Consider the following 11710-nt stretch of genomic DNA (forward strand, 5'->3'; position numbering starts at 1 on the left):
TGGTGCAGCAGGTGTGCACCAATCCACTAGCTCATTTTTCGCATCCAATGCCCACACGGATGAACTATGCTGAGTGGGCGCGATCCTGATGCATGTGAACATGCAAGCACAAGGCATCTAGGAGCCGGTGCACACGGGTTGTCTCGGTGTCGCCGGTGATGAAGCGCGTCATCGCTGCGAAGGATATCGCGCGAGATGTGTGGAATGATGTGCGCATGATGCGCATGAGCGTTGAGAGCGTGCGTGAAGCTAAGGCACAGAGACTACACCGTGAGTTCGAGAACCTTTTGTTAAAAAAGGCGAGTCTGTGGAGGATTTCGCGCTCTGTCTATAGGTGCTCGATCGGCGACGAGATTGACGACGAGAGGGCCGTCGAGAAGTTCTGTCGTGTTGGTCCCAACTCGATACGCGCAAGTGGAGATCTTGGTTGAGACGCTAGTGGACTTCAGCACCCTTAGCGTCGATTAGCTGACGGGGCAGCTGTTGGCCGTCGAAGAGCGCTTCACAGAAGGCAGCGAGGCTGGTGGTGGAGGGTGCCTGCTCCTGGGACGTGGATCCTCTGACTTTGCAATCCCTGCCATACCCTGCCTTTGAGTCACTGATAGATGGGCCCCATGCTTTGTGGGACCCGTGTGTCAGTGACTCAAAGGTAGGCTTGGCCACGGCAGGGGATCCTCGTCCCTGCTCCTGACGGAGGAGTGGCACGCGCGCCAATACCGCGTCGAGAGTGGGGAGGGCTTGCCGGTGGCGATGGGGGATGCAGAAGGGGTCGTGGGAAGCCAAAGAACTTGTCACTGGGTCACAGCAGCGACGGCAAGGACAACGTCCGCTGTGGCAAGAAGGGCAAGTGTCGGGCAGGGATTGCCACAAGCCCCGCAAGGAGCGGCGTGAGGAAGCCCACCTCACACAAGCGGATGAGGTTGAACCGCGGGCACTAGTGATGGCGCAGGTGTTCTCCTGAGCACGCTGGCGGCGCCGCAGGCGGTCTACCTGAGAAAGTTGTCCCGAAGGACGCCAGCGACGGCGCGTGGTACGGTGCAGGACTGGTCCTGGTATTTTGGGGGCCCGGAGCGAAACTAAAACTCAGGGGCCTCTTTATACCAGAGGGAAGCATGTCCTTGTTGTGTATAGAGTATAGACTATGCGATGACGTCTTGCTGTTAATTCGTGAGTAAATTTTCAAAAGGATGGTAGTTCTTTTAGAAGGATGGATTAGACAATGCACGAAGACGAAAATAGGACGTGTATAATATAGATAAAGTAACTTTCTAATTTCAAATCCAGAGCACTTTAACTTGCAATGATTTGAGTGAATACACATACAATCACATATGACAATTTGTATGAGTTCTAAACTCAAATCAAGTGGAAAAAAATGTGTGACAAAAATCCTACAAAACTTTCTATGAAGATATTTCAATCAAATCTAAGAACTTTCAACTTTAATAATCTATCATGGTACCATCAACTAAAATCCAAGCGTTTCATCATTAGTTTAATTGTTTCTGACTGAAGTGGTTGAATTTGTAAGTACATCGACTAACTTGTATACCTCCGTTGCATTTCTGAATATCATATGACATACCTCGGTTTCGCGTCCGTCGCTCGGTCATCCGGCGCTGGCGCGATGTGGAGTGGACTGTCGGTGCTCGTTGATGCAGTCTGATTGTGTGTTCGCCTATGCGCCCAGCGCATGGAGGCCGGAGTCCGGAGAGGGGAGTTCGTCGGTGTCAGCGGTGCGTGGTGGATCGAAGCCAGAGGGCCCGGCGGCAGAGCAGAATAGGGAATTAGGGACTGTAGCATCAAAAGAAATCGTAGCGATTGAAACTGGGAAGAGAAAGGAGCGCTCGATGTCCTGGAGTGGTGGGCTATCTATGTGCTTTTTTTCCCCTTTTGAGCTGAGAGTTCGCATGCAGCGTGCCTGGGCCATGGGCTAGTGCATACGTAGGGGGAGCAAAGGACTTGTTTGCCTCCCTGGATGCGATGGTGTACGGGACGGTCTGATTCGGCGACGGATCACTCGTGGACATCTGCTGCAAGGGCACGATTGTGTTCAAGTGTCTCACCGGTGACCACCATGTTCTCATTCGTCAGTCATGTTAAATTTACCTCTCGAACGTTAATCATTCTGGTGAATATGCAGACCATGGCAAAAGCAGTTGGAGACTGGTTCTTTGACGGACAGGGGCGAAGGAACTAGACCAACCTTTTACAAAACAATATAGGGACCATGGTTTCATATTGGCAAATGCCCCAATTAGGCATATGAATATATGTTGTCTATTTTTTTGTTCTGTTTTCTGTATAGTTTTTAGTTGGATTATATCTCCAGTGGACTTTTCGCAGTCATAGGAGCAATTTCAGGGTGAAACAGAGAGGAAGCTGATTTTGATTTTGGTGAGTTCATTCCAGAGGGGCCGTATAAAGCACTGTAAACCTTTAAAGATTTCGGAGTTTAATGATCAGTTGGATACCATTTTTCTTCTTCTCCTCCCCCTTCTCCCTCGGTCCCTCCCCTCCTTCATTGAGGGGTGGCGGGATGCTCATGACCATACATGAATGCCCATGTGCTCCTTATGGAACTATCGAACTACATGAAAGCATCCATCTCATGGTTGTTGGGTCACATGGTGTTATGAGATGTCAGTATAATGGTGCCCCTATTTAAGCATGACAAGAGAGATGAAATAGGATTGAAATTTCAGAGGCCATCCTTGGTACCTAGGGCCGACAAAAGGGGTAGAGCTTAATCGTTGGTAGATTCAAATAAGAACACATAACATATGCAAGTATTGGACTCTGATAAGATTGGTTTTTCGATGCTAGTTTTGAACCCATGGACATCCTAGGATTTGAAAGCATCAGGACTTGTAACCATCGAAGATCCTCTTGAGGTTGTACGTAAGGGGAAACTCAAGGAGACTATTACTAAGGACTTCGATTCATATGATAGGAATATCATAGGAAAACGAGTCATAGTCTATAGGAAGTGAAATATCATGTATTTCAAATCCTATGAATACTCAGAATAGAGGGTTAGGAACAAAATGTCATTAGGTTCAAATGATAAGGATTTTTTCCCCACTAGGCATATGCCGATGTTTTTCCCCATTGAAATACAAAGGATAGGAACAAAATTCTATTTCTACAAACCAAAGGGCCTAAAGAGTTTTTTTCTATATCCTGTCTCGTAGAGTTCCTACAAAGTTTGTGTAAACTAAAGGAGGCCTACGTTTATCTCCATCATGGGACATGTTCCAACTTCCAAAGTTTTTAGGGATGCTCATAGGCGAAGGGTGTGCGTGTGTGCGTTCATAGGGGTGAGTATATGTGCGCATGTATGAGTGTCTGAGTTTGTACTATGTAAACAAAAAACTTCCAAACCCTGTGTTTTTATCATTTGCGCCTTGATATGGCAGCATCAGTCTGTTACAACAGTCCTTGGCATCATATGTCAAACGAAAATCAGTTAGCAGATTGGATCAGCAATGATGGCATTGCCTTACGGGGTGTGATGCTCGGTCCAAAGAAACCGACCATGTTTCACTCCTGCATCCGTGACAGAGTAATCGGATACACTTTTCGGTTCGTTTCAAAGGGTAATAATTCGAGGGAGTTGGGTTCTTATATTTTTTAACTTTTAATTAAAGGTGTCGGTGAGATGATTCGTCTCGTTCCGCCTATACTTTCAACCAAGCTTCTTACAGAACCGAAGCAAATATTTTTCTACAAAACATTGCCAAATTTAATGTCATAACAAATCAATGTGGCATTTCCGGAACTATTTAGATTGTTGTCACGAATTTGAAATTAGTGGTCAAATAAACTTCAGTTCAAGCTTACCACTTTCCGGTTCAAGCGATCAGATCTAGCCTCATGGCACCTAATGCACCATACCCTGGCGCGCCCGTCCCCACCAGCAGTCACCTGCGCCTTTGGTGCCGGCACCGTCATGGCCACCTTCTCCACCACACCCCAATTACTTTGGGTTAATTAGATAGAGGGGCATGCTCTTATAGATGCTGTTTCAACAACAAATCAACTTTTTTATGATAAAGTGCTGTCAAGCATGCGCACGCACACTTGGGTGCCCAAACATCAGAAGCTTGAAACAAACTATCTACTTCCTCTGTACGAAAATATAAGACACTTTTGCAGTTCAAAAAGTCTTATATTTTGGTACAAAGGTAGTATTTCCTAAGAGAAGAGCTCCACACATTGATCTTGCGCGTCTTGCCTTCGGTGGCGGTGATGAGATCGGTTGGGGAGACCAGAAGCTCTCCAGGACCGACGCCAGGCTCAAGCGTGCGCCCTCTCACTCTTTCGATCAGGAGAATTAAACTGCCGTGTCTCAGGCTTCCATTGTTTGAATTGGGTCTGGGGTTCAGAGGTAGCTTCGAGAGCCCTTATATCCTACCCATGGTCAGCCATTCAGGATCTGCAGAGGTTCTTGCAATCTCCCAGTCAGGAAGATTGCAATCTCCAGATCTGGTGACAGAAGTTTCCATATTTTTGAGTGTTCTCAAAATCCTCCCCAACACCTGTTTTACTGAACGCAAACAACTTCAACGTCCTTGCAACGGCGCTGAAATGATCAGATGGTGTGACCTTCATCCTCTTTCATAGGCCTCCTCGAAAATATGTACTGCCAGCTCCTTGTAGTCCTCCTTGAAAAGATTTGGGTACCACTCCCTCCGTTCCTAAATATTTGTCTTTTTAGAGATTTCAAATGAACTACAACATATTACTACAAGTAAATAACAAGCTGCAATTGTCATGTTCTGAGTAAGTACATATTTTACAATAACGAATTGGTAGTTCATGAAGATACGGTAAATAAGTTGGATTGGAACAGGAAATATAATTTCTCCACCGGAACATGCTCCAGTGGGGAAATAGAAATGCAGGATACACATACAAACATTACTCAAGGCTCAAATTCTACTCCGCTATAGTTGATACAGGATACTAGCAAGCTCCTGGAGCATCAAAGTGCCCTTAATTTGTTTTCCTCGCACTCCTCCAACAGCCCTGCACGACATCCATCTTCTAAAGAAAACGAGATTATAGGCTCCCCTAGCGTGTGTTCTCAATGAAGGCGGCGCCGCCGTGCATCATGTCCCAAATTCCGTTTTAATCATCAGCACTGTTTTGGTTACCGGTCGAAATTTCAAGATTTCCCATGGTTACCGCGTATTTCCGTGCCCCTCGGTAAATCACCATACCGAGCAAAAAATACCATTTTTCTTGAATTTTTTGAATTTAAACGCTCGATTTACTGTAAAGTACGTAGGATCTAATTAATGCCATGAGAGTTGGTTCTAGCGTGTTGGTAGCAACCTAGTTCCTGTTTTAAGAGGTCTCTAGTTCGAATATTCGTTCATTCGCTTATTTGAATTCAAAATTCAACTACAAAATTTGCTCGAAATATTCTCGGTATTTCTCGGTATTTCGCGGGAACCGTGGTAACCACATTTATCAGTCCCCCTCGATAAAATTGCCTCATTCGGTAACCAAAACCTTGATCATCAGAAGTACCAACCAGGCTGGACAAATGAAAAAGGTTAATGAGCTGAAAGATCTAGGTCATTTTTCAGGAGCGATATAGGGAGATTCACATGCAATTATCTAAGAATAAATTCTGAAGAACTAATGATGTGCATACAGTAGTTAAATTGCCCGTCATTGTACATACCAGTGAAAGAGCGGCTGTTGTATTTCCTTGAGCTCGTGGCACTCCTTTATACTCACTTTCTTTATTTTATCAACAGCTGCTGCACCACCAATGGACTTAAGGTCTGAACAGCGCAAAATGCTAAGTTCCTCCAATACTGGAGAACTTGCCAACTGGCCATTGGCGAGGTTGATGGATTCTATGCCCTGACAATCACTCAAGCTGAGCTTCTTAAGAGAGGATGGTAATATCATTGCCCTCTCCATATTGAACTTATCAGAACCTCGAATTGTCAACTGCTGCAACCCGTCGAGCCTGTCAACAGACAGCGACATCAACTCTTCACAAGAGGAAACCTCAATGGTCTTCACGGCAGGTAGACAATCTGGCTTGAAGAATTCATGCAAGCTCAATAATTTCGGACAGCAAAGAATACATATCTTAGCAAGGGATGAAAATCCTTTAATGCCGCCGTTGGTGGTGCTACTGCTACTACTTGCTTCAGAGACTATTGATGTAATGTTATTGCAAAAACTGATGTCTAGTTCTTCCAGGGATGGAAGATTGCTTCTCCACACATACAGGGGAATAGCTGTCAACGAGTCGCAGTCATGCATTCTCAAATAAGTGAGGGAGGTGAGGTCAAGGAAGCAGCTCACGAAGTGATCCATGGAATAGCCCGGGCTCCGAAGGTCTAGCTTTCTAAGAGAAGTAGGTAAGACCACCAAGCCTTGCCAACTGATTTGACCACATTCTTTTATGACCAACTCTTCAATACGATTAATGTTGTCTGATTGTGATGTATTGCCCAGTGACCCAACTAACTGGAGAAAGAATGGTATGCTCTTCAAACTGACACAATTCATAAATTCAAGAGAACGTAACCTTGGCAGGAGGTTGGGCTGGAGCCAGCTAGGGCAAGATTCACCTCCGTAGTTCTTTACGTGCAAATGTTGGAGATTCCAGTGAGGTAACATTTCCATCTGGTTTTCCATTATCTTCACTCCCTCAGGACTATGCAGCGGATGGGACCATTTTAGGCAGAGTTTGCCAGAGTGGTCCTTGCTATAACTAAAACACTTTGAATTGATCTTCTCTAAGCTGAGGACATCACTGAAGCCTGGAGGAAACTTTTCAATCACACAACTGCTAGAGTCTATATTTTTCAGATGATGCAGACGACATACTGATAATGGAAATGTGCTGAAAGTAACACTTCCAAGTAAAGAAAGGTAACGCAGATGCTTTGAGTTGCCCATGCTCTCAGGTAGTTGTCGTACTCCAGAAAGTTTAAAACTCAATACACGGATTTTCGGTAGCTCCCTGAACCAACAGTTTATCACAGGCTCAAAATCTTTTGCTTTGCTATACGATTCATCGCATACCAGGGACCTCAAATTTTTCTTGTCGCATATGCTCTTCAATTCAGAACACTGAACATTTCCGTTTGTGAATATTGACAGATGACGGACATTTGAAGGAACTTTGTCCAGGTCACTAGCATGCTTTATAATGAAGCACTCATCCTTCGAGACTAGCTGTGCTGTGTCATGCATCAGATCATGAATTACATACTTAAGACTCTGTGGTGATGGTTTCTGAAAGAATGAACGATTTGCAAGGGCATCGAAGCACATTGATGATTCTTGGGGCCCCTCCACATATCCTTGTGCAATCCAAATATCAGCTAGAAAATCCTTCCCAAATTTGTGATCCTTGGGAAACATTGCACAGATTGAGAAGCATCTCTTCAGTTTCTGCGGTAGATACATATAGCTCAGTCGAAGGGCTGGCAGAATGTCAGTATCTGTTTGTTTTAATTTCCAGAGTTCACTTTCCTTTATATTTTTCCAATGTGTTGTACTTAGCTCCATTCTCAGCAAGCGACCAATAGTCTTGGCAGCTAATGGGGAACCCTTCAACTTTGGAACAATGTCTTTACCAATGTGCTCCAATTCCAGTGACTCCTGGTTGTTGCAAGAACTCGTGGATCCAAATGCACAGGATTTGAAGAAATCCCAGAATACCTTTGGTTCTAAGCCATTTAACTCAAAATTATTCATAGGGCCAACTAGCTCAGCAACCTCGGGGAATCTAGTGGTGACCAAAATCCTACTTCCTTCAGCGCCATTTTCCAAACATGCACACAAGCTCTTCCACCCTGCTGCGTCATCCTTCAAGATATCATCCCACATGTCATCAAGGACAAGCAAGAACTTTTTGGACTTGACACGACCTTCTAGTTTACCCATAAGAACATTCAGATTATTAGATGACGCGTCTCCTCCGAGGCCCTCTATAATCGCTTTCGTTAACCCTTTTGTGTCAAAGTCATCTGAAACACATGTCCAAATTATGGGGCCAAAGTGTTTCTTCACATTTGTATTCTTGCAGATTTGTTGGGCCATCGTTGTCTTCCCGACACCTCCCATGCCAACAATGGATAACACATGCAACTCTGTCATTCTTGCTTTGCTTTCAGTTCTTCCTCTCTTCAGTCCACGAACTCCTAGTTTTCCCAACAACTCCTTCATTTCTTTTTCACGACCAACCATTTTTTCCACACAATTAAAGTAGGTAGTTGTTTCTGGCCTAACTGATTTATCAAACTTCCGTGGTGCTTGGTGCAAGCCCATATCCATGGCCTGCTTATGGACATGATCTAGTTTTTCTTGAATTATGTTGACTTGTCTTTTGTAATCACTGGATCTGTCGAAGAATTCCAGAAAGGTGTCATTATAATGACCTGGCTTCAAATTCTTGCTGCATTCAACCTTCAACTTGAGTACATCATAATCAAACTCATCAAGCAGGTCCTCTGCATCGAACACTGCACCTTTGATATTTGGGAGGAGATCAACCACTTGTTCCTTATGGCTTAGAAACTCAACCCGATCAATGAGGTCAAGCATCTTGGGCATTGTTGTCTTCAGCTTCCAAAGATCAACCTCTAGCCGATCAATTTTCTCTTTATCATGTGGTTGTGCAACTGTCTTGTCATTGTCTGGCGACTCTGAGGTGCTCTGTCGATAATGAATGGCGGTTATAACTGATGCCGTCCAGCTGAAGAATTCTTTATATGTGTTGAAGTTGGAAAGCACCCCAGCACCATCATTGAATAATCCCCAAGCCATGGCTATAACTGAGGACTGTTAAAATCATATAAACGAATTAAGCTTAGTTCAAAGAGTACGGTATTGAAAACAGGCAATCATCTTGAATGGTGTGGGAGAGACGTGGCCTGAAGTGTAGTTACCTTGTTTATTGGCTGATTTGATGCCATGTTGGTGGAGAGATGATTCTTGTTCAAAGTGTTTGGTCAGTAACAAGATATCCTCTGGGCAAACAAAGGCAATGATGCTACAGGCACTGCTGATCTCACATTGCCTTCTGCTGTAGTTCTGCAATTATGTTGTTGTTAATGAGAAGCTTATAATGTCTGAAGTAGTAAGCACACATGTAAACTATATAGTTGAATTTTGTTTCGGTGTTCATTATAGAAAAGTGTAAGAACAAAAAAGGCTACTCTAACATACGCAATGCAACTATATTGTATACTTATTGAAGGGAAGTATTCGTCTTTGCCACTAATCCCATTTCCTTATTTCCCCTTCTCACTTTGTTAGGCCCATACGATAGAGAGACAGTAATGACCAAAAACAGGATATGCAGTTATGCATGCAAAACTCGGTGGCAAAAAAGCCTGTTAGTACACCTTAAACAAAATGCAGAGAAGCACCTATTTTCTTCACGATTACGTTCCGTGTGATTTTAAAGGAGTATCATGCCTACGTAGTGTGGATTATTAGAGGCCACAACTCACGACAATGTAAGCCAAATCAATTTGAAGTTTCCATATTTTTTTCAAAACTATGACGTTTTTTCTAGCAAATTCGGGAACTATATGACCTAATGCATAATTTTGAGAAGTATGACCCCGTCGACCTCTGTTAGGCCGAAGACAGGGTTTTCGGTCCGCAGTTGGCCGAAGATGACTCTTCGGTCATGCATTGGCCGAAGTTTCCTATTCAACATCGCAACTCGGTGGTCTTCCAGGGGCTGCCGCCATCAATCCCCAGGCTGTTGAAGCAGTGCAGGGATGACGCCATGCTGTGGAGAGTGCGGCTACTTGATGCTCTCAAAACAGCGGCTGAAGCAGTGCAGGGGCTGCCCCCTCTCTCTGTGATCCCTCCCCTCGATGTAAATGCTGCTTATCTGGGCGTTTGGTCCCCTTTCCCTTTTAATGACAAAATTCAGGTGGGGAAAACTAACCCCCCACACACCGGTCAAAATTCAAAAAAAAAAAAATCCTTGGCAAAGGCATCCAATATTCCTTGCCTGGTTCGTCTGTATGTATGTGTGTGTGCGCGCTAGAAATTCATTAGTAGCAGCAGAAGACATACCTCTGTCCAGTCTCCTCGGCGCCGGCAACGAGACAACCTCGATCGGCTTCTCCCCTGTACGGCGGCGCCGTGTTTGGTGGCCCAAAGGAGCTCCGCCAGGAGGGTGAAGCTCTGTGTGGCCTCTATATCTCCTTCAGGATTGGGGATGTGTGGATCGGGGAAGGAGACGACCACGACCTGCCGGCGCTTTCGAGGAAAGGCCCGCGAAGTTAACCCGCTGCGGTTTAGGCGTAGACGCACGCGCCTAGCTGAAAAAACAATAGGGCGCGCGGGCCTAATGTTTGTACCATTTAATAAATTGTTCATGATATTTAAAAAATGCCCTTGGTTAAATGTATGTTCATGACATTTCGGAAAATGTTCATGAAATGTAAAATTTTATTCGTATAATTCTAGAGAAATGTTCACAACATATAAGAAATGTAGGTGATATTTAGAAACATTTTCTAACACGTACGAAATGTTTGTACATTTTTAAAACTGTCCATTGCGTACTGAAAAAATATTCAATGTGCCTTTTATAACTGTTCAACATGTATTTAGATAAATCTTTAGAGTGTATTTTAAAAATGTTTAATGTGTAGCTGGAACATGTTCAACATGTATACAAAAATGTTCAATGATTTTTTTGAGAAAAGTTTACATGTTTTAAAAATGAAGAAAAATATATTAAAAAAGTGAAGAAAAAAATAATAAAAGAAGGAAGGAAAACCTGGTAGAGAAAACATAAAAGAAAATCGGATCAAACCTGGTCCCAAAAAGTGGGTGCAGAAAACAGTTTCCAGAAGAAAAACAACAATAACCAACCGAACACCTCGTCTTTCCTCGGCCGGCCCATCGACAACGCGTTGTAGGAGAGGCAGTGTTGTACATCAGAATAAACACGATAAAGAGAAATTACTAATTACTTGTACCCTTTGCAAATATCACTCCCACCTTCTCTGGTGCTGACAAGTGTTACACTGCATGTGTGCCACTTGTCGTAACCGGGGAGTTTTCCATTTTCTTTCATAATTTTTTTGAATATTTTGTCTCTTAAATCGTGCGTTGAAATCACAAACCGTTTTCATTGTTAGATTTGTTTCATTGAGATTTTCGAAACTAGATCCCATGTTAATAAGATTCGGTGGACCTTTTCACGAAAAAGCGGGAAAACAGGAAGATAAATAGAAACTGAAAAATACAAAAAAGATAAAAAACTATAAAAACATGGAAACAGAAAAAATACCCTAAAAGTAAAAAAGAAAGTGAGCCCGGGAGCATAATTATGTTTTTTTCAAAAATTTTGAAGCATAGACGTGGGTTTACTTTCTTCGAGAAGTACAACTATGCTTCTTTTTTTTTACTTTCCTCCTGTTGCTTCAGACACATACAGACACTCTAGCGGTCTAGCTACACTAGTGGAAAAAGGCCCATTTGTCCCGGTTCTGGAACCGATACTAAAGGGTCGGGAATCTAAAACCCATGACCTTTAGTCCTGGTTCGCTCACGAACCGGGACAGGTGGAGCTTCACGTGGCCACTGCGACGAGCCCCGGCAGGAGGGCCTTTGGTCCCAGTTGGTAACACCAACCGGGACCAAAAGGCATCTACGCGTCAGCGGCTCAGGAGGTAGGTTTTTGTTTTTTTTGAAA

At 43.8% G+C, this 11710-nt stretch overlaps 1 protein-coding gene across 2 annotated transcripts; it reads right to left on the bottom strand.

Moving 5' to 3' along the window:
* Window positions 1–4096: 4096 nt before the first annotated feature.
* LOC119317162 (putative disease resistance protein RGA1) lies at window positions 4097–10197 on the bottom strand. Of its 2 annotated transcripts, XM_037591580.1 has the most exons (5): window positions 10078–10197; window positions 8931–9075; window positions 5696–8823; window positions 5533–5546; window positions 4097–5144 (listed from the first exon to the last, which is right to left on the bottom strand). In XM_037591580.1, the coding sequence occupies exons 2-5, from the start codon at window positions 8955–8957 to the stop codon at window positions 5134–5136; spliced, it is 3180 nt and encodes a 1059-aa protein (XP_037447477.1). In that variant the 5' UTR covers window positions 8958–9075; window positions 10078–10197; the 3' UTR covers window positions 4097–5133. The 2 variants fall into 2 exon arrangements, with proteins under 2 accessions (XP_037447477.1, XP_037447471.1); XM_037591574.1 differs by lacking the exon at window positions 4097–5144 and having other exon boundaries at window positions 5365–5546.
* Window positions 10198–11710: the final 1513 nt, after the last annotated feature.

The sequence above is a fragment of the Triticum dicoccoides genome, chromosome 1B (assembly GCF_002162155.2).
Source record: "Triticum dicoccoides isolate Atlit2015 ecotype Zavitan chromosome 1B, WEW_v2.0, whole genome shotgun sequence".
Taxonomy (NCBI): domain Eukaryota; kingdom Viridiplantae; phylum Streptophyta; class Magnoliopsida; order Poales; family Poaceae; genus Triticum; species Triticum dicoccoides.

Bases quoted from the DNA above. Each gene is read 5' to 3' on its own strand.
- LOC119317162 (XM_037591574.1), bottom strand. From the start codon at position 8,957: ATGGCATCAAATCAGCCAATAAACAAG. The intron at 8,824-8,930 runs GTAACTACACTT...TGATTTTAACAG, and splicing joins CAAATCAGCCAATAAACAAG to TCCTCAGTTATAGCCATGGC. The intron at 5,547-5,695 runs GTATGTACAATG...TCATTTGTCCAG, and splicing joins CAACAGCCGCTCTTTCACTG to CCTGGTTGGTACTTCTGATG.